Genomic DNA, 27,359 nt, shown 5'->3' with positions numbered 1-27,359 from the left:
TTCTGATTGGTGTCTACTTCATTTGGTTTGTCTGTATTCGCTTTAGTGAGATGTCAGAAAAAGTTTCTGACAGATTTTATCAAGTTTGTTTTAGATGTTTGAAAAATATTATGTGGTTAGACTGCTCATACCTTTTTATATAAAGATTGAATTACGTCTAGAGTGATTCTTATGTATATATATTCTTGATTGTTGATAAAAATATTATTTAAAAAGATAACATATTTATTGTTGTTCTTGATTTTCGTAAGAAATTAAATTGTTGTAATCTTATTTTAATATGATAATTTTTTATAAAAGTTGGAAGGGGGTTTTATAAGTATTGGTATGAATTTAAAGACTTCTTTTTGTCAATTATTATTATTATATATATATTTAAATGTGGTTGGTGGTAGCATCAATTATTAGGCGATGGAGAAAGTAGAATAGTATATATGTCCTATATTTGGCTAAAGAAGAATAATACATAAAAGATAGTTTTCTAATTTATATTTTTGGGCAGGCATATACACAAGGCATTGGTATTGGAGCATCATATGGATAATGGATCCAACATGGGATCTATTGTACGGGAATAATCACAAAGGTACTCCGATGCAACTAAAAAGCATTGATAGAGTTTTGGAAGAATATGCTCATGAACACATCGATATATGGTTTTAGAAATAATAATGCAAAAGAATTTTAGTGTGTCTTGTCGGTGTTCTATGATTTCTATTTTTTTTTTCTAACTTGGTAAAAGAAACGAATATAAATACAAGGACACTGTCTTCACACACTTCTATGTTTAGCAGATGTCAAGGAACCACCTTGGTTTTGGTTTTAGTATTTTCAGATTAATTCCCTTGCATTGTGCTGGACAATCGTACAATTTATATTGTAGTATAACATTGTTTTTCAGTTTTCACATCATATCAACCGTACTGATGTTGTGTAATGCCCCATTCACCCTTTTGCAAGCTAAGTTATAACAGTAACGCACCATGTAACTTTGGCAAGGTTGAATTAATGTTCCTGTGTGGATTAATTGTTCTTTTCAAGAAACTGTCCAAAATAATAAACATAACTATTTACCAATCATACTGCATGATATCTATGATTTTAAAATATGAAGGATCAATAGCTAAATACCCCAAAAAAAGTGATTAAGGTCGTCACTATTTATGATTCCAATGCTTCAAACTGGAAAAAGAAGACAGGAAATGGTATCTTTGCACAAGTATAATAGCAAATGGATCATAGGATCCCATCTGAAGTGAATGCAGAAGGTTCAGAGGGACAAAATTTGGCAGGAAGCTCTTGCCTTTTTCATAGCTCTATTTGGTGTCAGCAGTGAACTTGAATGTAATCTTAAAAGCACCAACCATGCATTGGCCATAGAATAATAGGTAAAACTAGAGGGGAGGTTAACTATAATGAATTAATGGAGAAAGAATATAAGAGAGAAGCACTTTTGTCTAAAGGGCTGACAAGGCAGGGCTTATAAAGAAGTATACCTATCCTACAAAAAGTGCTTTATGAAGAATATATCTTGGCAAAATTGGATCCTGCATCATGCTTTTGGTTGAACCAGCCAAAGTTAGACAAAATAACCTATATTTTAATGAAGCATTAGAAGCTTAAGCACATGTTCAAAGGGGATTAGTCTTTTAACACCCAAAAAGATAGAGAAAGCAGCAGAGGGTAGTGGAGAAATAAGGCCTATATGCTTCTCAAATCAAAGCAAATTTTTCAATCACTTTAGACACTAAAAAATTCCTAGGCTAGCGGAATGCCTACTAATTAGCCCATTAAGGCCTAAGCACATGTCCAAAGCAGGTCAGAGAGAGTGATCAAGAAAAACATTAAAAAACCTCATGACAAATGCAACCTAGCCACGTATGTTTCATCCTTTGTCCAATCAAAACTCGTTGAAGATAATAATAAAAATGAGAGAGCAATAAACAATGCAATAGAACAGTACTTTTTTTTTGCTCAGGAAACTAACACAGGCATAAGACAGTGGCAAAGACAACACAATTTAATGAATCGTGTCTATCAATCCTATTGTGTTTTCTTTTACCCTGTCACATAAATGGCACGTGACCAAGTGACACTCTACCTTTTGGTCATGGCAGTTAGAGACAAGTTCATCTTTCCGTCGTTTAGTTCATCTCCCAAGACGCCGCTCATAACCACATTAGCCTCCACAACTATTCAAATTGGTCCCCCACCACATACCCACTTCACATCTCTTATTATAAACTCCAATTGCATAGCTTAATCACCATTGGTATCAGCATTGCAGTAATGAAAATATACATAATAAGTACTCTAGTTGATAATTACACTCTACTACTACTACTACACATTATTATTATCATTATAAAGCAAATTCTTCCACTTGTCTTGTGACTTTTTAATATATTCTCATGCTTCCTCACTTTACAATTGTTTACCATAAACATGTAGGTAGTGCTGATTAGTTAGTGTCCACCAGAGACAAGGATTAGCCGCATATGCTCAATTTTGATAAGTATTCATACCAATGCCTTTTCCTATGTACAAATTACTGTCAAACACATGTTCATGATTCCAATTTATTCAAGAGCTTGCTTAGTAAGCTTCTATAATCTTTAACTAACTTTTCCTGTGATGAACCCACTTAACTGGCATAGTTGAATTTTGGTACCAAACTGGTGTATTAGTCAGACACAAATGCTACTTGCACGATTGGGCCTTAGACCTTTCATAAAAATACCAATGATTCTGTTGCTGAAATGTGTCCACAATGTAGTTGTACATCACAAGAATATGGCCTTATGAATAAAAAAAATGTGAACCAATAAGTGCACATGCGATGATGCTAATAATGAAGGGTTCAAAGCTGTTTTCGTTAGTTCATACATTCAAATTTCACTGTCACCGTTGCATTAAAGAGAAAGTATTAACTTAACTTTGTCATTAAACACTTGAGCACGAATGTATTTGATGTTAATAGAATTTTGGATGAATTAGTACATGCATGTATAATCAAGAAATGAAAATGTTTTTTTTTCTTTGAATATTAATCATCGCTACTAAAAGCTTCTTAATCATTAGACTGAAAATAGTTGTTAATAAGAATAGAGTAGAGACCATATTTAATCCATGTTGAGGTCTCAAAATTCGATTCCATGTCATGTGATAGAGTATGACGTTGTATCTCTATCCTTATCCTTGTTATCCCGTGGCTGCTATAATCCAATTTCTATATTTTCGATTAAGAATAAAAGGAAAAAAGAGTGAAGTAACAAAGAAAAGGTCACGTTACAATCCAAGTAGAGTAAGGATCCTAAGAATTAAAATTATATTGAAAAAGAAAAAATAAGAAGGGAAAGAAAATCACTCTCATTGCTTGCATTCATAGAACATCAAGCCCTCTTGTTATCAAGAACTATACCTTCAGAACTAGATACCTCTAAATTTCTTTCGGTTTGAAACCAAACAACAAGAAAAACTTTGTGCAGCACAGATTTAAAGTGGGAAGAATATTTGAACGAAATTTCCTCTTACTAGTGGAGCCAAACTCTGTAAACACTTAAAAGTGCAAAAGTGCACCTAATATATGTCATAATTCATAGTGATGAGACAAAAAAAAATTCTCCAAAGATTGTGTTGGGTACCCACAGTGTTGATCCAATAGACTTGACGTGAAACTGGACCAGTGAGCCTAAATTCTTTAGAAGAGGTCCAAAACAGACTTTGATAATAAAAAATAAAAAAAACTGTGTTCTTCTTTTGATGTATTTATGTCTTGCTGTGAGGTATTTTTGGTTTCAAACGCGTATAGTTGCAGTAGATGATAAGATACAGTCTTGAATCCAATCCTTGTGAAACCAAAATCGATATTCATTTGAGCAGCAAGAGAAGTTCAACTCCAATGGTCAATTTAATCAATATTGGACACTATGCCAGCTAGGGAAGCACTAGAATAAGCAAAGCAACAGATATGTGGACCAAAACAAAACAACAACTCTTATGTATGCAGATTGTAGCAGCCACAGTTATTGGGTTGGGCTAGAAAACAAACAGCAACAATGGTGCTTTTGATGGAGATAAAGAACACTCAGAAATGTTGTTTGTGGAAATGTGTACGCATGCACTTGTATTCCCGTCCCACTGCCTTAGGTCAGATGGTCGCATAAAACACCCTTCCGTCTGTTTCTGTCTTTCTCACACCACTTAAAAGAGAGTTGTTACCTTTCCTTTTAGGTTTATGTTTGATTTTTGAGTTCTCCATATACGTGACCGAACCTATTGTTTATAGTATTAAAATAATCTCTGATAATTCTTTTCACATTGGCTCAAGATTGGAAGCTATGAACTGTCCCAATTGGTGGCCTAACTAATCACCTTGGTCCCTTCAACTTTGATAAATTTAAGTTTTCTCACGCTCTGTAGTTTAAGAATGGGGAGATACGAATCATTCGGGTTGGTGGTCGTGTTTATAACCACAATGAGAGGGTGCGTAGGACGATGCAAGGATTACGATCAATGAGTGTACGTGTTACGATCAATAACTGTAGACAAATACACAAAGTAAGAGAATTAAGCATATAAAAAGGATAAGATAGTGATTGAACTAGGGATTCAAAGATTCTTAAACCAAATCAATTTTCAATTAGGTTAAATACATAAGTAAAAGAAAATTATGTTCGAATCCCACATATATTACAACATATATGTGCATCTCTATTTTAATGTGCAACAGAAACAACACAAGGAAGAAAAGAGATCATTGTTAGAAAAATAGTAATAAATTTATTAATATAATAATTTATGATTGCATGAAGTCGGAAAACTATTTTTAGGCTGAAGGTAAAATGTATAGATACAGTAAGTCTGTATGAATAAATTTGAATCAGAAAAAAAAAGTCATAGATTATTAAGGAAATATAATATTTAAAAATGTCAAAAAAGTAAGCTAAAAAAATGGAATAACTGATATTGGGCCTTACATGCATGCTATGCAAGCGTGTCCAATGTCCTGGAAGACATTATTGTGTACAAAACGAAAAAAAAAGGAAGAAAAAAAAATCGAATGCTGAAAACAATTTCAAGAGGACTGTTTCTTCCTGTACCTCCATATCTTCTTCTGCCACCTCCATACACAACATGAAAATATATTTTTGTCCTTCTTGTGTCACCTCCATAGAGTAGTTTTCGGATTATGTAATTCAGAAACTCATTTGAAAAAAGACTTCTGGATTATGTAATCCGAAGAATAATCATGCATATGAAAAATTACTTTTGAATTATGTAATTCGATAGCTAATTACAAATTTGAAAAATGACTTCCAGATTATGTAATTCGAAATATTATAAAGGGGTATTTTTGAAAATTTGAAAACTTATGGAGGTGAGAGAAGAAGGTATGGAGGTGCAGGAAGAAATAGTCTTTCAAGAGGTATAGTTTCAACTCACAAATGCTTTATGGACCATAATTCTCACTTACCATACCTTGGCTAGAGGACTGTTTCTTCCTGCACCTACATATGTTCTTCAACCACCTCATATAAAATATGAATAGACATTTTTATCCTTCTTGTGCCATCTCTCGAAAATTAATCTCGAATTTGAAAATAGCTTACGAATTATGTAATCCATAATATATTTTTTTTAAATGATATTTCAAATTATATAATCCAAAAGTCTGGATTTAAAAGTAGTTTCTAAATTATGTAATCCGAACATGCATTTAAAAAAAGGCTTTTGAATTACATAATCTAAAAACTAATTTAGACTTTTGAATTATGTAATCCAAAAACTAATTATGAATTTCAAAAAATATTTTTGGATTATGTAATCTGAAATATTATTGCGGAGATTTTTGGAATATCAAGAGTTTATGAGGATGGAAAAAAAAAGAAGATATGAAGGTGCAGAAACAAACAACAGTCTCCTAGAGATACCAGTTATACTCTTCGCGTATTTGGTTTCTTTGGTTTTCATGAATCCCAACAAGAATTTGAGGGATCAAGAGAAATGGGAGGCTCGTTGTGATTGAAGGGAAAAACGAAAATGTGTGGAGATAAGGATAAATTTTATTTAACATTATAATTAACATAAAATTATATAATAAATGAAATAAAAGTATTGGTAAAAATTGTGCAAATTTAATATAATTTATATGATTTTTTCAACTTTATTTTAAACTAAATTAATAAACTTTATGAGAAATAAAGTTTAAATTTAATTTGTCAAAACAAAATATACTACTTACAGTAGAAAATGTCAAAATATAACCTTCTATAATGGCTTTCTGATCCTTTTTATCAACACATACAAGATCAAAACATAGAATGCAGAGTTTGCAGGTTTTGAGTTTGAGGGATAACATGTAGTTCTTAGCACACCATCAAGAATTTATTAAAAAATCAATTAAGATTGTAAAAAAAAGTCAATAATGTTAATCTTGAAACCTTTAATAACACACAACACTCTTAATCATAATTATCAGAATCTGTTTATCCTCATCCACCACCAAATTTAAATTAATAACTATTATATTAGTTTTAGAAAAAATATTAAGCTAATTGTAGCATTAGTTTTAAATTAATACGGTTTTTGGTTCCAACTATCAATTAGCAAAGCGTTTGTGTTTTAAGTGAGGAAAGTGAAAAGAAAAAGTCCTGATGGTGAGAGAGGTAGAGATGATAAGTGAAATTGTTAGTTTATAAATAAGATAAATATTGGGTTTTAAACATTGTTATATTATTTTTATGTAATAACGGAATAATCATCCAAAGTCACTTACTTTGCTACCAAGGGTCCAGAATAACATGAGAATGCACCAATATTCATCCTTCTAATTTTTTAATTAAATATTATGTGGAAATAATATTAGTTATTATTTTTATTTAATAACAACAAATAATATAAGTAGATATTTTGATAGAAAGATCTAAAGGTGCTACCTAGAGCACCAAGATGTAAAAACAATATTTATATTAAAAAAATTGTGGAGTTTAAGAATGACTTTCTTGATGCTCAGCACTTATACAAGACCAACTCTCATGGCCTAGCCTACGTCTAAGGCAAATGCTAGATCTTGAGAATTATGCTATAGTCCTTATCTCCAGCACCATCACAAATAGAAAAACAAAAAATATATTTTGAATTATATAATCTAAAATATATTTTTTTATGTTTAAACAGCAAATATGAGAGATTATTGCGATGGTGACGTTAATGCAACAGTGACAATGATATTGAAGGTAAGGGTTGTTACGGCTGAGAAGGGAAAAATAAATCCTCAATGAAGAAGAAGAACAAGAGAAAGATGAAGTTATCATTTTCTTTCTTCTATGTACATGCATGAAAAAAAAGTACGGTGGTGGAGACAAAATTTACCAAATTCTTATAGCTAATAACCAAAAAAAAAAAATATAGTTAAGTAAAGATTCAAAAGTATTGTATATATATTGGGTTATTACAATTTATTTTCATCAAATACTATTTCAAGTGTCCGATTGTAAGTATTTCCACGCAATAAAATAGAGACTAAAAATTCGATATCAATAATAGGAAGAGAAGCTTTCAAAAGAGAATAATTAGTAAATAACATGATTTTGATACCATATTACGAAGTGGACTTTAAGCTTAAGTCAACCCTATAAAATTGACTCATGAGGTGAGTATTATAATTAGGCTACTTGTTGTTGTATGTCTCTCGTCTTTGTTGAAGAAAAAGAAAAAAAAAGCGAGTGAAAGGAATAATAGAAGAAGAAAAAGAAAAATAATAAATAAGTACAAATAAAACAATAATGGTTTGGTGAAAGAAATAGTTGAAAAAAAATAAGTAGAAGTGAATTTTTATGGAAACCCGTGCGATAAAAATATTATATTATTTATCATAATTAATATTTTATTTTTTGTTGTTAAGAATTAAGGATGGTAATGCGGAGCGGAATTTGCAAGTGGTCCTTAGTCCGTTACCAAAAAGTGTGGACGGGTTCACTAATCTAGCCCGTTGACCAGTTTTGATCCGCTTCACATAATCTGTAGCCCGCGCAGATCAACAGTGGGATGGGTTGGCCCGCTGGTCAGCATACATAAAAGAAATATTTTTTTTAAATAAATAATTATTTTATTTTTTTTGAAAAAAAAAATCATGTTCCAATTATCCATTATTTCAATGTGACATTTATTTTATTTTTAAAAATTAAATTTAATGTACTAAAAAATGTTTTATTTTAATTTTAAAGGAGTTAGTATTAAGAGTGGCCGTGAATTTAGTTTTAAGTAAAATCTTATATTTAAAATTTATTTATAAAAAATAATATAAAGAAGAGATTTCAATAGGATAGTTAAAAAAGTAGTCATCTTCATTAAAATATTTTGTAGCAAAACTTTGATAAGATACTTTTATATATTTACATACATATATATGAAAAAATAAATGCAAAATAAAACTTTAATTATTTTTAATCAAATCTTCTAACAACCATCGTACTTGAATTTATATTTTTATCTTGATTTGATGGATTGAAACACAGATAAAATTTAATTTTTGAGTAGTAGGAACAATTTTTTTTTATAATTAATGATTATTTTTTTAAAAGAAAGAATATTTTTCTTATGTGGGCTGGTACACAAACTTGTGGGTTACCACAAAAATATTTAGTAATTAAGAAATAAAATTAAAAAGTTGTAAATAAACCCTAAATTATTAGATAAAAAATTTCATAAAATGAATATTGAGAAAAATATTATATAATAAAGAATACACATCAATTTAACTTACGCAACTAACCAAATATTTTCGGCAAAGAAGACACGAAACTAACAAATTTACATATCATTAAATTTGTATAAATTATTCCTTAGTGAAAAGAGCTGAACCAACCTACATCACATTTTACAGTTAATCTATTACATTAAATTTAAACTTAACTCAAATAATATACACTTAATTTTCTTAAATAAAATCTGGACCACGTATAAAAAATGTCTGAGATGAATACTCTAGTTATAAGTAATATAAATATAAGTTTTGTTAGAAAACGTAAATAGAAAGATGAATCTTATAACATGGGTGATAGCTATGGTTGACATCTCTAACAAGGGGCATTAAAAAAAGTTGAGTTGTGTCATTATTAGTTACTCAAAAGGATTAAAAATGATTTGAAGTCTCTCTTCCCTCCTTAGCAATGCTTATTAATATATACCCTCCAGCTAAGATGTTGAGACCTCAGCACAACAATCATAAACTCAAAACTTCATCATCCCTTTTTTTATTTCTTCACTTTTCTTCTTTCTCTTTGTGGGGTTATCAACAACCTATACCTTCCCCTTGCTTACCTGTTTTAATTATGCCCTTCAAATATAATAACAAATAAACACTTTGGAACACTCTTTTCTTTTCATTTCATTTCCTCCATTTAAGATGAAGCTCAAAACAAAACAACTTCACACATATTTAATGGATGAAATAAAAATAAAATAATTAATTCAACAATAAATGAAAAAATATTTTCTAGAATTTAAAATAAATAAATAAAAGAACAGGCATGTCTCAAAACCTGGGAGAACAGCTGGCCCTGGTTTTGCTCTTGCCAACCATTAAGACAGACATTAGCCCATATTTGCATGTGATTGCCTGACCGTAGAGCCGATCTTTTCCCTTTTTATGTATAAAAAAAATAGGTACTTCATTATTTTAAACAAAAAATGTTTTATTATAAAAAGTGTATAATTTGTTTATAATAAAGTATATGGATTTTACTTTAAATTCAATCATCCATAATACTCCATGCTAAACTTATTTAAAAACAAAATTAAAGTGCTTTAAATTCACTCTTCATTAAAATTTAGCCTCGTACAACATTATCTTCCATCAACTTCCCAATACCAGTACCATGTTTAATGTTCTTTAAATGTACAATTCTTTGTAAATTTCAAATAATCCAATTAGTTTTTGAATGAAATTATTTATAATAATGATAGAATCATTGATTAGTGTTGGTAAAATAATAAAATGCAGAAGATGGGGGCATGCATGAGAAGGAGAGTGTTAAGTTTTGCGAGTGTTTCTGAGTCTCTCAGTCACTCACTCAATCTTTCTTCATCAGGAATGGTCACGACATCCAGATACCTGGGGCCCACTGCCATGTGCGTTTCTCCTTCTTCACCGTTCCCTTCTCATTCCACCTCTCTTCTCCCAAACCCAACAAACAAAACACTTTCTTTTCTAATTTCTATGCATTTCCTCACATCACATCACATTACCTTCTCCCAAACCCATCCCAACCCAACACGCACCACTCTCAAACCACCACAACAGCATGGTGAACACCACCACCACCACCGCCACCTACTTTCTAAATCCTCTACCCTTCGTCATTTTCCTAACCATCATCGTCCTTTTTGCAAACGCCCAAGACGACGTTTCAGTAATGCTGGCTCTCAAGAACAGCCTCAACCCGCCGGGGTGGACGGGCCCGGACCCATGCATGTGGGACCACGTCAGGTGCTCCGAAGATAAACGGGTCACCCGGATCCAAATCGGGCGCCTCAATCTCCAAGGTACTCTCCCTGCAACCCTTCACAACTTGACCCAGTTGCAACAGTTGGAGCTCCAATACAACAACATCTCGGGGCCCATTCCCTCGCTTAACGGCTTGACCAACCTCCGTGTCTTCATTGCCAGCAACAACCGCTTCTCCGCCGTCCCCGCCGACTTTTTCGCCGGCATGCCACAGCTCCAGGCGGTGGAGATCGACAACAACCCGTTTGAGCCCTGGGAGATTCCTCAGACTCTCCGAAACGCTTCTGTGCTTCAGAACTTCTCTGCCAACTCTGCCAACGTCAGAGGCACTTTGCCGGATTTCTTCAACTCCGAGGTGTTTCCTAGTTTGACCCTTTTGCACTTGGCCATCAATAACCTCGAGGGGACGTTGCCTTTGAGCTTTTCTGGCTCTCAGATTCAGTCTTTGTGGTTGAATGGGCAGAAGAGCGTTAACAGGCTTGGTGGCAGTGTTGCTGTTTTGCAGAACATGACTTTATTGACGGAGGTTTGGTTGCATTCCAATGCTTTTACGGGTCCCTTGCCTGATTTGTCTGGGTTGAAGAGTTTGCAGGTTTTGAGTTTGAGGGATAACAGGTTTACTGGTCCAGTTCCGGCTTCGTTGGTGGGTCTCAAGACACTTGAAGTTGTGAACTTGACTAATAACTTGTTTCAGGGTCCTATGCCGGTGTTTGGCAATGGAGTTGAGGTGGATAATGATAAGGATTCCAATAGTTTTTGTTTGTCAGGACCTGGTGATTGTGATCCCAGGGTGCAGGTTCTTCTTTCTGTTGTTGGGCTTATGGGGTATCCTCAAAGGTTTGGTGACAGTTGGAAGGGGAATGATCCTTGTGCTGGTTGGATTGGAATTTCTTGTGGAGATGGGAATATAACTGTTGTTAATTTTCAGAAGATGCAACTGAGTGGTGAGATATCCCCGGACTTGTCAAAGATTAAATCTTTGCAAAGAATAGTACTTGCGGATAACAATCTCACTGGTTCGATTCCAGTAGAGCTTACTACTTTGCCTCGGCTTAGCCTATTGAATGTTGCAAACAATCAGCTTTATGGGAAGGTGCCGAGTTTTAAAAGTAATGTAGTTGTGACTACTAATGGTAATGTTGATATAGGGAAGGATAAGAGTAGCCAGTCCCCTCAGGGTTCAGTGTCTCCAACGGCTCCCAATTCAAAGGGAGAAAATGGGGGTTCCGGAAATGGTGGCAAAAAGTCTTCTTCCCACGTGGGAGTGATCGTGTTTTCGGTGATTGGGGCGGTGTTTGTGGTTTCTATGATTGGTTTCTTGGTTTTCTGCCTGTTTAGGATGAAGCAAAAGAAGTTGAGCAGGGTCCAGAGCCCAAATGCTCTAGTTATTCATCCTAGGCATTCGGGGTCGGATAATGAGAGTGTGAAGATAACAGTTGCAGGTTCAAGTGTCAGTGTTGGTGGTGCTAGTGAAACGCGAACCGTACCTGGCAGTGAGGCAGGAGATATCCAAATGGTTGAAGCCGGAAACATGGTCATTTCCATACAGGTTCTGAGGAATGTCACGGATAACTTCAGTGCGAAGAACATATTGGGACAAGGAGGTTTTGGAACGGTTTATAGAGGTGAACTCCATGATGGTACAAGAATTGCAGTGAAAAGAATGGAGTGTGGGGCAATAACAGGGAAGGGTGCGGCAGAATTCAAGTCTGAAATTGCTGTTTTGACAAAGGTTCGCCACCGGCATCTTGTGGCTCTTCTAGGTTACTGCTTGGATGGGAATGAGAAGCTGCTTGTGTACGAGTACATGCCTCAAGGAACATTGAGTAGGCATCTTTTCAACTGGCCAGAGGAAGGACTGGAACCACTGGAGTGGAATAGAAGATTGACAATTGCCTTAGATGTGGCAAGGGGTGTCGAGTACCTCCATGGCTTGGCCCACCAAAGCTTCATACACAGGGACTTAAAACCTTCAAACATTCTCCTTGGAGATGATATGAGGGCAAAGGTTGCAGATTTTGGGCTTGTGCGTCTTGCTCCGGAAGGAAAAGCCTCTATAGAAACAAGAATTGCAGGAACATTTGGATATTTGGCACCTGAGTATGCAGGTATCTTTTAGTTTTATAACTTCCCTTCACCACACCATGTCTTTGTGAGCTATGCTGTATTTAGTTAGTTTCCTCAAATAAACAGTACGAATAGTATAGGCAATAAATATATTTCAAGTCAATAACTAAGTGTCCTGTTGTGGTATTCCCCGGAATAGTATACCTTAGTAAAATCTAGCTTGATTAACATATTTATTTCCTGCTAGGATCCAGGATGCTTAAAAGAGCAACTTGACACATTCATTTCTTCGTAGGAAGCTAATATGACATTCTTCTTGTCTTCACTGTCTAACCAACTCTATCCCAATATTTGTCTAATTTACTGATGAAGAGATAGAAGGAAGAGTTATTTTTTACCAATTTACTAGGAAGTTAGTTAAAGTAACACCATTCAACCATTACAACCATTCACTGAAATAAAATACTCTCTAGTTAAAGTATTGAATAAAAAGAACCATTTACTACTAAATCATCCTTTACTTGAAAGTCAGGACTGAAGAAGGAAACCTCCACATCCATGTTATTCATGTTCAATGCATACAAATGGACATGACTATTTTCCTTCCAAGGCATTAGTTTTAAATGTGCTTTCAAAATGTAAAATTCCCCTTGGATTTTATCTTGTCTTCAGAAGATATGGTTTATTTGGAACGATTGGGTGTTTGCTATCTGACTTTCTTACTTGGTGGTATAAAAGTCGAGATTTCTTGTGCGTAATCTTTGTCTTTGTTCATTGATTTTTAGCCATGCATCTCTAACACTGCTATCTGATTGCAGTCACTGGCCGTGTGACAACTAAAGTTGACGTGTTCAGCTTTGGGGTAATATTGATGGAGGTGATAACAGGAAGAAAAGCACTTGATGAGACTCAGCCCGAGGATAGCATGCACCTTGTAACATGGTTCCGCAGAATGTCCATAAATAAGGACTCATTCCGCAAGGCCATTGACTCCGCAATTGATCTCAACGAGGAAACTCTTGCCAGTATTCACACTGTAGCAGAGTTAGCTGGCCACTGCTGTGCGAGGGAGCCATATCAAAGGCCTGACATGGGTCATGCTGTTAACGTGCTTTCTTCTCTTGTTGAACTTTGGAAACCATCTGATCAGAATTCAGAAGATATATATGGCATTGACCTTGACATGTCCTTGCCACAAGCACTTGAGAAGTGGCAGGCTTATGAAGGTAGAAGTCAAATGGAGTCCTCTTCTTCATCTTCTCTTCTACCAAGCTTGGATAACACACAGACAAGTATACCTACTCGCCCATATGGATTTGCGGATTCTTTCACATCAGCAGATGGTAGGTGATCATGTTTGGTTGTAAATATTTGTTTTAGTGTGTTTGTTTATTCTCCAGTCCTTGCTTCTTGTGCTGGCTTTTCTTTGTGAACTTGTTTATCTTTTTTCATGGTGTACTTCTCCATGCTAAATTTTACACCCTCTTTAGCCCTTGTTAAGTACTTTTGCTGACAAACTGGGAATAGTTTCTGAGCCGATAATGTATTTTTCATCATCTCACATTCATGTTTTCCCCCTTTTGAGATGTGTAAATCAAATATTACTGTTGAACTTGTTGATTAGTTAATGTTAATTATATTACACTTGTTGAACCAATTTGGTTGCGAGTAGTATTGAGTGCATGTAGATGACCGATGACAAATTGACACACATGAGGATCAACACAACAACTGGTTGCTCAACTTGAGTTTGTTTCATTTTATGAGAGGGAAATTTCAAAGTGGCCAGAATACAATTTTGTGGCTACATGACATATGGTTGCTGTCATATCGATGTTGGAGGGAATCTGGCGTTTATGAAGCAGTTTTGGATGAGCATGAATTTGTGAAATGGACAAAATAGACAGGTGAGGAAGTAGTTAAAAAGAGAGAATCAAATATTATTTGGTGCATGTTGCTGTTTGCCTGGTTGTGAAAGGTGACATTGTGGCAAAAGGCGAGTGCAAGTTAAGCCAAAAGATAAAAGCTGTGCTGTCAAACTTTCCAACTGGCTTCCACAACCCTCTTTATTGTTTCTTATATGTTAAGCTTTAACATCAAAAATAAGGAAGGCATAACCAAAATGAAGGGCCCTTTTTAGCCTTTTTAAGTTAACAACTGTCTATGACTAATAATTTTAAAGAGATGAGTTAATTAGTTTTCATTTCAGACTAATTAAGGAAATTGTGTGATTTTTTAATCAAAATGAAGTTGGTATAATTTAACTTTTATACTCTAAAATTCCAATGAGTCATAATATATGTTAAGATAGTTTAACTTTTGTATGTTTTACATTACTAAAACGAATTTTAGTAGAAAATAAACTATTTTATGTTGCAGAAAATAAAATTGTTCATATTTTTCTACATGCTATGTAATTTAATAGAAGAAATCATTTGAAGAACACATTATTTCTTGCATATTTTTAGTTATTTCTATTTCTTTTTTTTAGTTTCTATCAAATAAATTAAAGCATATACCTTTTTTTTTTCTATTCTCATATTTCTTTTTTATTTTTTTTTATAAAAAGCTTTCATGTTAGGCATCATTATGCTACTTGACATCTCAAGTAGGCTGACACTTCAAGTAACAACAATCATTTATCATCACATGAAAAAAATATTATTAAAGAAAAAGAAAAAGAAAGAAAATACAAAAATATGAGAGACTAGACTAAAACTCATATGTTATGTAGACTATACTTATTAATAAAAAATTCTAAGAACAGACTATATGGAAGTCTATTATACTAATAAAAAGATTTTTTATGAATAAATCCTAAATTAGCCAACTTATCAGCACACGCATTCCCTTCACGAAAAATATGAGTAACCCTAAACTTGATTTTCCACAATAATTAAAACAAGTATTTCATCGATTACGAAACATTTAAAAAACATTTGTCCTATCAGTAAACGCAACATATTTCTTCTTTATTAAGTAGATAAATATTTTTTTTCTCAACTTTCTGTTTCTATTTTCATTCCCTCTATTTATTTCTTTGAAAACAAATACACCAAACCCTTCCAATTATTGCAACTAAAAAGAGATAAAATGTCACCAAACGAGATAACCAACAAAGATACACCAACTAAAAAAACTGAATGATGATAGTACTTTGTATATGTAGATCTGCAGAGGATTTAATACTACTGATTGAAAGAACAGTTTAACTGTTTAACTATTCTGGATTTATACCGTACAAAGTTATATCTTTTTATTTTATTTTTAACTTTTGGGTTCTCAGCTTTACCCTTATGGCTAGAGTCCAATAAACAATGATGAGTTTTCCTTTTTCATTTTTATCCTCAATCATTCAATATCCAAATCACACTGATCTCAATTAATTTGACTCAAATTACAGTGTTGGATTATCTAGGGATATAATTTTTTCTTAATACTCACCTCTAGCAATCATAACATATGAATCCAAAACTTTATTAAAAAAGTTAATTAATTCTCTCATCATTTATATATTATGTTTGGTCACGGATGAATTTGAGAGTGGAAAGAATGAAAAAAAGAGTGAAAAAGTGATATTCTTTTAAATTAAGAAAAAGATACTGAAAAGTTTGTGAAAATTCGTAAAAGTCTAGAAGGGATTTAAATGATATAATAAATTTATAAATTAATATTAATTAAGCAATAAATCATAATTTATTAGTATTTAAAAATAATAATTTTATTATTATTATTTTAATGATAATAATTTATATTATATTATAATGTTTTATTAATTATAAAAAGGAAAATATTAATAAATGAAATATAAGAATTAGTTATATAAAAAATAAAAAATATATATACATATATAAATATAATAAAATATTTACATATAATAGATTATGTATTACATAATGATTATACATAATCGATTAATTTTATCATTTCGTGAATCTTTACAATTATATCAAAACAAATAATCGAAAAAAATCTCTCATTTTCTATTTTTAATTATTTTCTATTAATCAATTTTTATGTTTTTTTATATCCGTTCTTCACAAACCCATCTCTCCAAACAAATGGATTGATTGATAAATTATATTAGTAAAAAATCACTAGATTTGATGGTAGGCTATGAGGCTTGGACACTTCTCTTAAATGTTGTATTCGTGTCGGATACCGACACTTAAAAGACACTTGTAGAACATGTATCGGTGAAGTGTCAAATTCAAAACAGATATTTGTTGAATTTCTAACAATTCTAGCATGATTCTAACATAATTTTAAAAAGGAGAAATACATTAATTTTCTAAAAAATCAAACCTATTAATTATATATATATATATATATATATTATATATATATATATATCCGTGTCCTCATAACCTACATTTTAGAGATGATACATATTTTCGTGTCCGTGTTAGTGTCGGCTACATAGATGGTAGGTAACAGTAAAAAAGTTATTGTCTCTTATTTACTCTTTTAATTAATTATAATTATATTAATTTTTAAATGGACAAGTTTGCTAAAAATCATTTTTAAGACAAATAATTTTGTTTGAATGCAAGAAAAAACTGTTTTTGTATAAGAAAAAAATATAACTGACAAAATATTAAGAAAATCATAAACTGCAATTTCATATTCATAAAATAATATTTAAAAATACTAAAACTTGAATAATGTCTCCAATATTTAACTTATTTTATAAACAGTTAATTTATTTAACAAAACAATTGGATTAGAAGAAATTACAAGATGTAGATAGGTTGAAAATATTTATATATTAATTAATTATTAAATTTCTTTGTGTGATAACATAAAACCATTAGCATGTGAATTTTTTAGAAGATGATGTATTTTGAGTGATGGGTTGAATGAATTTGAGTATAAAAGTTCATCATGACAGCATTGATTGAGTCCTCTGAGTTTTAAATATGGAAGAGAAGAAAATGTCAAAATGACAGCAGAAATTATGCAGCAGTATCGAAGGGACCAAAAATGTTATAAAAGCAAATTTTATGCATAGCTGTACAAAGAGGAAAGAGTATATTTCTCTTTCTCTCTTAATCTTTTTAATTATTTTTTAAGAATAAAATCATAATAGAATTTCAAATTCAAAAATAACAATATCTAAAATATAAATTTAAGATTAAAACATTAAAACATTGATGTTATTTATGAAAATGAAAAAATAGATTAAAACAATAATATTACATGTTGTGAAAAATTTAAATATATTCTCTTTTAATCTTTTAATATGTCACAAAACAAACATTAATAGAGATCTAACCTTCAAAGTGAATTATATATTGAATATAATAATATTTAAGATGCATTATTACTTTATATTGAAGCAAATAATAACGATATGAAAATATGCAGAATATTTGAACGAACAAATTGACATGGAGCAAATCACGGCAGCATCCAATGACAATTAAAATTATTTGTATGTGTCTTTTCGTCTCACAAACTTTTCGTACGAGAATACACATTTTTTAAAATTTGAACATTGTTACCCGATTTTTTAATTCATAGACAATTTTTTTAAATTTTTATTTAAAATCTAATTTTGTTGTTAATCCCAGGTTTTACTGATTTGAGTTTATCCAGTTCCATGATTTTCAGAGAAATTAAAAGAGAAAATAAATTTGAATAAAAAATGGAAAAAGGTTGATGATGATGAACATAAATAATTTCCTTCAACTCCTGTTCTCAATTACGTGTTTCTCGATAAAAAAAACAAAATGAAGCAACTTCCTATGATTGCATTTGATGAATAATCTCCTTCCAGTACTTTTAGAAGTATATCTAATACTCAATGTACTACCACTTACCGAGACACCCAGATTCCATCTTTGGCATCAGTCCAACCAGAATCACATTTATCGTGTATTTGAATTGGGAATAAGATTTGGATAAGTAAATTTGGAATAAGGAGAAAAGTGAAGTTGTTTAGATTGAGATATATAATAGTAGATTTGTGAAGAAAGTTTATTAAATTTTGTAAATGATGTGATGATTGTAATTTTTTTTTAATTTTTTTAAAGGTGTAGAATGTAAGTTTATAAAATTATTTTTACCTTTAAAAATATATAAATAAAAAAAAAAAAATTATATATTTATTTTTTATAATTAATGATAATATTATTATATAATAAATATTATTATTTTTATTATTAATATTATTAAATATTTGATACAAATAAAATTAAGAATAATTTTGACTTTTTAGTGTTATTATGTAGTTTTTTAATAATTATAAAATATATAATTAAGATAATATATATTTTGACTTGATAATAAATTATAAAAACTATAAAATAATATATAATAATTTATTTATTTATATTATTATAAATTAATTTTAACTAAATAAATAAAAAATTATAACTAATTAATAATTTTAATTTTATTATTATTACTATTATTTAGTTATATTTATTCTTATATAATTATTTTAATTATTTATTATAGTTGTTATTTCATAAGTTTATTATTTATTATAATTATTATTTTATTTATTAATATTTTTTATTATTTTAATAATACTAATTATTTTTTTATATATTATACAATTAATTATATTTATTTTATTATAATATAAACATTAATAAATTAATAATATGAAAATATAAACTTATATATAATAAAATACAATTCATAATCTTATAAATATATATTTTATTATATATAGCTAGTTTCTTTGTAAATTTTCGCATGTGTAGAGGAAAAGTTTTTATGCTTTTAAATAATATTTTCTTCATTGAAATTTGTGTATTATGTAACATTCTGCGCTTGCAACAATCTACTACAAACAAAAAGAGCCTTCAAGTCTATTTCTAATACTCAAATATAGTAAGTATTATTGTTTAGGTCAGAATCCTAAAAATAATTTCTAGTCAGATTTAAGATTCTCAAACATGTCACAACTATTTAGAAGCAAAACAACAATATCAATAATCAATTAAGAACAGAATATTATATCATATTTAAATAAATAAGAGTTCGAACAAATTACTCTCAATCTAAAGGTAGAATTAGCCACACATACTTTTACCTCCTTCCATTCTCTCAATTGGTTACAAATCACTCAATGATGTTTTCCTCTCAATCTGACACACTAGGGTTGAGCCTCAACCCCCTATTTAACCTAATTTCTAAGGTTAATTAAGTGGCTTCTTGCGTCACACTGCTAGGCTTGTTGATTAAAACATTAAATTGTCCAATATTTATGGCGCTCTCTCACTCAAGCAAGATGCTCTAATGCTGATTTGGGCTTTATGTGCTTTTGTGTGTTCCGTGGCCTTCCAGTTGTCTCCTTTTAGGTTATATTATTCCTCTTTAGCCCAATCATCACCATTCTTTCCTAAAAACCTGAAATTAACACTAAATTTGAGAATAAAATGTTCTTATTCAAATAAAGATCATAAAATATGTAAAAAGCTATAAGTTCACAAATTAGGGATTATTTTATATATATGTTAGTAATTAATACTCATAAGTGCCTACTTATATATAAGATTAATGTTTCTCGTGTCTAGTGGGAAATTTGTCTAAAGCTTCAATGAAAAATGATATGTTGAATTTCAACGTGATTAAGTTTTTTGGTATTAATACTTGTAGTGGTAAAGTTCTTCTTTTTCCTATTAGATGGGAGTTTCCTTCACCAGGTTGAGTTAAAATTGACATTGATGGTGCGACTAGGGGTTATCCTCGTCTTACTACTTGTGGATGTATTTTCCGTGGGAGTATGTGAGAATTTATTGGTGTTTTTTTATTGCGTTTATTGACGTTCAGACTGTTTTGGTTGTTGAGTTTTATGGCGTTATATATGCTATGGAGGAAGCTCAAAAGATGAGTTTTACTAAGGTATGACTTGAATGTGATTTTGCCTTGTTAGTGGTACATTTACTGCTAGGACTAAGGTTATGTGGATGATTCGTAATTGATGAAACACTTGTCTTAATTACTGTGGGAAAATAAGATTTAGGGTTACTCATATTTTTTGTGAAGGGAATGCGTGTGCGAATAAGCGGACTAACTTAGAATTTATTTATAGAGACTCATTTCATTGGTATAATAGGTTTTCATCTAGTCTATTCTTAGAGTTCTTTATGAATAGGTATATTTTACCTATATATCATTTTTGTTAACATATGGGTCTTGGTCTAATTCCTCCATATTCTTTTTGTATTTTTTTTAATAATACTTTTTGCATGTGATGACAAATGATTGTTGTTACTTGAGATGTCAACCTAGCTGAGATGTCAAGTTGTATAATGATGCCTAACATGAAAGCTTTATGTATATATATAAAAAAATATATTTTAATGTGATAAAAAACAATGATCAAAAGTGTATTTTGTTAAAGAAAGAATACTTAGAAAGAAGAGTTTCTAAATAAAAGATCTTACTACTTCAACTAAATTTTCGTTATCCTCTAACTACTTCTCTGCCCGACCTTCCTTCTTGGCAACATGGAATGGACTATCAACTTCTCGGTATGACGCATAAAGGGTGAGGGTACCTATAAGAACTCTTCAATGCTTAAGTCAGTTTTGATTTTTAAGTGTTCAATAATCATCTAACTACTAAATTAAATGTATTGTTAATCACTAATGTGCTAATGGACCCATTACCTTTTCTTCACTTCATAATATGTCCACTAATTAATTTTTATAATCAAATTTATTTTATAATTTTATCTTTAAATAATAATTAATATTTTTAACCATATTTACGTGTCACTAAAAAGGCATAAATTAATTATTTTTTAAAATTATCCAAAAACTCATTCGATTTTTCGATTTACCATTTCAGTGCCTATAATAGTAAGCATTTTATCAAATTATTTATTCATCTCTTAATTTAGCCTTGAAAATAAAATTGTGTTATTGAAAGCATTTTACTAACGATCATCCTTACATCGAGTACCTCTTAAAAGGAAATAATAGATGAAAAGTCAATTATATAAAACTTAAAGAGATGCTAATAATTTTTCCCATAATTAGAGAAATTCTTATTAACCATTAAATACTAATTACATAATAAATATATTAACTACCAACATGATCTTAAAAAGAAATAATCAAATCAAAATAATAACGATAATAAATTATAGACTTCCAATCTACAAAACCTCATCATAATTAACCTAATTAACTATGAATATAAAGTGAAAGTCCAAGAAAGCAACTGAGGCAATTAATGTTCTCTTACCTAATGGGACAAAGGGAGTTTGGTAGAAGTCAAAGTTGAATCTAACTATACCCTTCTCTGTACGTAGTTGGATCAGCAACCATATATGTATTATCTAATACACTTAATACATGTGCCAACTTGAGTTCAATCTTATTAAACAATGTTTCCAATTTTACACTATATATCATCTACTATCATCTCATTATGTAGGCATTAAAATAACTTTACAAGCAATTATATTAAATGGACAATACTGCCAGAGAAGAAAGAGGAAGAAGAATATTGGTTATCCATAAGAGTACATCATTAGTCAAAAAGAGTTGTTACATCTATCTATATTTTTTATTCTGTTTTTTTACATCAAATATAACAAAAGTCACACCAAATATTTCATACCTTTTCTATCAGCTATATTTCATAATTTTTCTCAATATAATGACGATTTTTTGGGATTAATAAATTTATGTCTTTCATATATAAACTTGAGTAGTTAGAGCATGTTTGAGAAAGTTTGATTATTTTAATTTTAGATTTTTTATTAAATAAATTGAATATGTTGGAAACATCAAAATCGTATAACATATTTTTATAGGTAATCGTTTTTTATTTTTTTACAGTTTTTTATTTGGAGCTTTTTGCATATATATTATTTTTTATGTAAAAGAAGTTCATCCTTGCATTTAAACAAAACTAATAATCTTAAAATTAGTTTTAACATATTTCTTCAAACCAATTCTAATTGTAAAATTAATTTAATTTTCAATGTAGACTTATCATTACTATTTTCTCTATTAGTTCATGCTTATATTATCTCCCTTAATTATTTCCTTATAAATTTCACACGCAATTTGTGGCAGTATGACTAGTTTTCTTAATTTTTTTAAACTTTTAAAAACTTATTCTAATCATAAATATGTTGGCGTCTTCATATTAGAGGTTAAATTTAAATCAAATTTTATTTTTATTTTTTTTTAAAAATTATTCTAATAATACACTACTAGAAAATCACTAAATAGAAACTAATTTTAAAGACTAAAAACAACGAGTTGCTATATTGATTAAATTAGATACTATAAAAATTATTTTTTTTAAAAATTAGTTTCTATTGATAAATTATTTTAATTTTAACAAAATTTTGTTATATAAAAATATTATTTCCATAATATTTTTTTATAACTTTTTTTTAATAACAATAAAAATTTAATAAATAGAAGTATTGGTACTCAAACCCATGTATAAATTATTGGTATTTTTGTATTGACTTGATTTATTGGAAAAGTAAGTTTTATTTAAACGAGTTATCAATAATATTTATAATGTTGGTTATTTCATAGAGTAGTTTTTATAATTGTTCTTACACGTTTTATAAAAGAAAATACGAAATGGCATCACATAAAGCGTGTAAAGAAACCAAATGAAGCATGTTGTTCCGCGTTATATTGGCATGGCAAAAGTAGTAAGTAAGAAGCAGTACCTACCATTTTTGAGTTGAATGAAAAGAATTTGGTAAAAAGTAGCAAACACCGACCCATGTTTCCCTACGCGGCGGGGAAACTTCAATCAAACAAGAACACGCAGGCACTCCTAAACTCACCCTACCCCACGCCATTGCAACAAATTATCAAAAGGAAAACGCAAAGTTACAATCAGAAAAAGCCAAAAAGAGCAACACTAAAAAAGGAAACATGCATGCATTGCAAATGCAGATGCAGATGCAAATGCAAAAAAAATGAAAGGAATGGAAGTCAGCACACCGACCTTGCTGACTCAGCCCCAGTCAACTCCATCCCACGCCGTTCAAACTTCATCTTCAACCTCGACCAACTACTACTGTTACTTCATTTCCTCATTTTAATCAATTAACTAATTAGCATGTTTCAACATCCTCGAGCACCGAGTGAGTGTGTTCAAACTTTCAACGTTCAACGTTCAAATAATAATCCCAAGTCCTAACACACACGCGCACAAAATATACAAAAAAATCACCCTCTTTAATTTTTCTTTCTTTTATTTGACGCATTCTCGTTGAACTATTCCTCTCTCACGGTCTTACCTCGCGAGCTTTGACCACTGTCTATATATAACCAACCCTCATAGCTTTCTTTCCTCCATCGCCTTCACACCTATACAATTAGATACCCAATAAACATACATACAAAAAATCGTAAATTTTTATCGTTGAACAAAAATGGTTTTGTCATGGACCAGAGGGAGAGTGTTCCGGCGTGCTCGGAAGGGGAAGGAGTTGAGTTCTGGTAGCGATTTGGAGATAGAAATTGCCATCCCCACGCACTTCCGGTGCCCGGTAACCTTGGACATGATGAAAGACCCCGTGACGATGGCCACGGGAATAACCTACGACAGAGACAGCATCGAGAAGTGGATCGAGTCCGGGAACCGCACGTGCCCGGTTACGAAGACGGAGTTGACCAGCTTCGAGATGATCCCGAACCACTCCATTCGGAGGATGATTCAGGATTGGTGCGTGGAGCACCGTTCCCACGGGATCGAACGGATCCCCACTCCTCGGATCCCGGTGACCCCGTACGAGGTTACTGACACGTGTACGAGGATCCTGTCGGCGGCGCAGCACGGGGACGAGAACAAGTGTGTGGAGTTGGTGAGGAAGATTAAGGCATGGGGGAAGGAGAGTGAGAGGAACAAGAGGTGCATAGTGGTCAACGGGGCTGCTCTAGCACTAGCTAATGCGTTTAACATTTTCTCACGTGGGGTGGTTGAGAAGAACGTGGTTGTGTTGGATGAGATTCTGGGGGCGTTGACGTGGATGCGTCCTCTTTCTGAAGATGGTAGATCCGTGTTGGGGTCAGTGAGTTCTATTGGTTGCATGGTTTGGTTCATGAATGGTAAACAATTGGCGACAAGGCAGAACGCTGCTTTGTTGCTTAAGGAAATGCGCGTTGAGGCGTTGGTGAAATGTGAAGGCGTTTTTGAAGCTTTGGTTAACATGGTTAAGGAGCCTGTTGGGAATGCTTCCTCCAAGGCATGTTTGTCAACGATTTTTAAGTTGTTGGTTAATTCTTCAGGAAGTAATAGAGGCGTGGCTCGCGAGAGATTCGTGGAGTTGGGTTTGGTTTCGGTGTTGTTGGAGCTTCTTGTTGATGCTGAGAGAGGGGTGTGTGAGAAGGCTTTGGGGGTGTTGGATTGTCTTTGTGATTGTAAACAAGGGGTGGAGATGGCTAAAAGTAATGCTTTGACTTTGCCTCTTGTGATTAAGAAGCTGTTGAGGGTGTCTGAGTTGAGTTCAAGCTTTGCTGTTTCGGTTCTTTGGAAGGTTTGTGACAAGACAGAAGAAGGGGTGTTGATTGAGGCTCTTCAAATTGGGGTGTTTCATAAACTCCTTGTTTTGTTGCAAGTGGGTTGTGCTGAGGGCACCAAAGAGAAGGCTACGGAGTTGTTGAAGTTATTTAATGGTTGCAGGAGCAAAGCTGAGTGTGTTGACTCCTCCTTGGACTTCAAGCACTTGAAGAACCCTTCTAATTGATCTGCTATATTAGGATGACGAGTTTCGAATTCCTTTTTTGTATAGCTCATATTGTAGAAACAGGTTATTATACTTTTGTACAAAGACACACAGTCTCATACGGAAGATACAAATTGTATCTCTTAACACTCAATTCAAGTTTTGAAATTCATTTTTTTAAGCAAGTTTTAGATTTGAGACATACGAGATGCTGAAAGCTTGTTGTAATTCACACATTCAGAGCTACAATAAAAGAAAATTAAGGATTTCTTAAAGCACCGTCAGTGAAATTAATATATAGATTACTCTAGGTATTTGATCCGTAGGCTATTCCTTGGAAGTAAAGAACAAATGAAAGCAGATTTACAAAGAAGCTATTATTAAGAAAATAAATAAATATTAAAATTTTAAGATGCAGATTATATAAATAAAAACATGGTATGAACATTAGCCAATGCTACTACAAATCTCACCACGAATCTGTAATGTCTGGGATTGTGATGATTTCTGTTTTTACTCTCAGCGGATACAAATGGAAGAAAAATGAGGAGAGATGAACCTAACAAAAGGGATAGGTATCTGCTTGCCTGCATGGAAATATTGAAAACTGCTGCCATCTTGGTGTTCCCATTGGTATCCGTTTATCAGAAAAATCAACATCTAATTTTCAAATGAAATGGAAAACAAACGTACTGGTTTAAAAAACTGCATCAAGAGTATCCATATCTTCACATAACTCTCAGTTTTTACTGTCATTATCATTAAATTTTATTATTATGTTAAGACATTATTTGATGGTTGTAAATTATATGATTTTTCACAAGTAGTATGTATCTACCATCGTCGTATATAGAAGCATAAGATGCATATATAGAATCCATTATGAATAGATGCATCTTCTAGTTAATAGAACTCGATGATCTCGCTTATTACTCCAACTCAGATTTTGCTTACATGAAGTGCTTCTACACAAACACCACTATTACCTTTTTAAGTTTGATATTTGCTTAAGGTTGAGTTTTGAGTTATTATTTAGTTCTTAACCCTAATAAGCAGGTGATTCCTATTATGTATAGTCTAAATATTTTGTTTATGTTGTTTTTGTAACTATGTTTCGATATAGGTTAGTATTGGAATAAGATTGATATGTCATTATCATTGGTCCAACAAAATAAAGAATCTAAAATTAGTATTGCTCTAAAAATAAGAATTTGAGAAAATCACCCATACACACTATTTAAAGATCTAATTTGGACTAATATCATAATTATGTTAAGTTATGCTTAAGACAATAAAATCCACGTAACAAGTAAAAGAATAATAAAGTTTAAACAATAAGAGACAAATCCGAAATAACAAACCTTTGATATAGCTTGTAACTCTTAACATTAAAATTTCACTATAAAAGGACCATAATAAAACAATAACAAAACAAGTTATTGATTTAGATTGTTCTAGTTTAAACTCTAACCTAAAATATTTTATGGTAAGTAAAGTAAATTTTAAACCATTGTAAATACAATGTTATTTCAAGAGAAAAAGAGAAGGTGATGCTCCAAAGTTGCAAAATACTATGAAGATTGGAAGAGTTTCACATGCAAAATGAGATGAAGAATCCTAGCGCATACAAGAAAATTTGCAAAAAGAAAGTGATGAATCTTATCATCTCGTCAAGGAATCTTTGTCTGTGTAAAATTTTTGGCATAAGAATGAAGAATTGCAGCAACAATAACATCTTAATTATCAAGGCAGATGGAAGCAAAACAAACTTTCAATCTTTTTTGGTAAAAGTATTTTTAAGAGGTAATTCACCATCCCCTTATGTTATACCTAAGGTTAGTTTATTTACTAGGATACAAATTTTGGCCCCATGTAAAAATCTCTCATGCTTAAATGCTAATTAGTGGGAGATTGGATGCGTCTGATGCAAAATGTTTATTGTTATGTTGGCTAAAGTAGATTTGGATTAGAAATGGCAATTAGGTCAGTTCGTCCAGATAGCCTCGTCCCGCATATGTCTCGTCCCGCATATGTCTATATTGTATTTGGCCTGCAAAATGCGAACTGGGATGGTCTGTCCCGCATAAAATATGAGTTGTTTTTATTGTCTCG

The 27,359-nt window shown here is 31.6% G+C and overlaps 2 protein-coding genes across 2 annotated transcripts; both read left to right on the top strand.

Moving 5' to 3' along the window:
• The first annotated feature begins 9,863 nt into the window (after positions 1-9,863).
• TMK1 (transmembrane kinase 1) lies at positions 9,864-14,234 on the top strand. The gene is made up of 2 exons (XM_068628872.1): positions 9,864-12,618; positions 13,396-14,234. Exons 1-2 carry the CDS (start codon positions 10,308-10,310, stop codon positions 13,926-13,928), a joined length of 2,844 nt encoding a protein of 947 aa, XP_068484973.1. The 5' UTR covers positions 9,864-10,307; the 3' UTR covers positions 13,929-14,234.
• A 9,272-nt stretch (positions 14,235-23,506) lies between these two features.
• Positions 23,507-25,428, top strand: LOC137824141 (U-box domain-containing protein 21). The gene has a single exon (XM_068629608.2). It carries the CDS (start codon positions 23,955-23,957, stop codon positions 25,266-25,268), a length of 1,314 nt encoding a protein of 437 aa, XP_068485709.1. The 5' UTR covers positions 23,507-23,954; the 3' UTR covers positions 25,269-25,428.
• Positions 25,429-27,359: the final 1,931 nt, after the last annotated feature.

This window comes from Phaseolus vulgaris, chromosome 8 (genome assembly GCF_051622355.1).
Source record: "Phaseolus vulgaris cultivar YP4 chromosome 8, ASM5162235v1, whole genome shotgun sequence".
Taxonomy (NCBI): Eukaryota; Viridiplantae; Streptophyta; class Magnoliopsida; order Fabales; family Fabaceae; genus Phaseolus; species Phaseolus vulgaris.
This window is presented reverse-complemented; position numbering and strand designations above follow the sequence as displayed.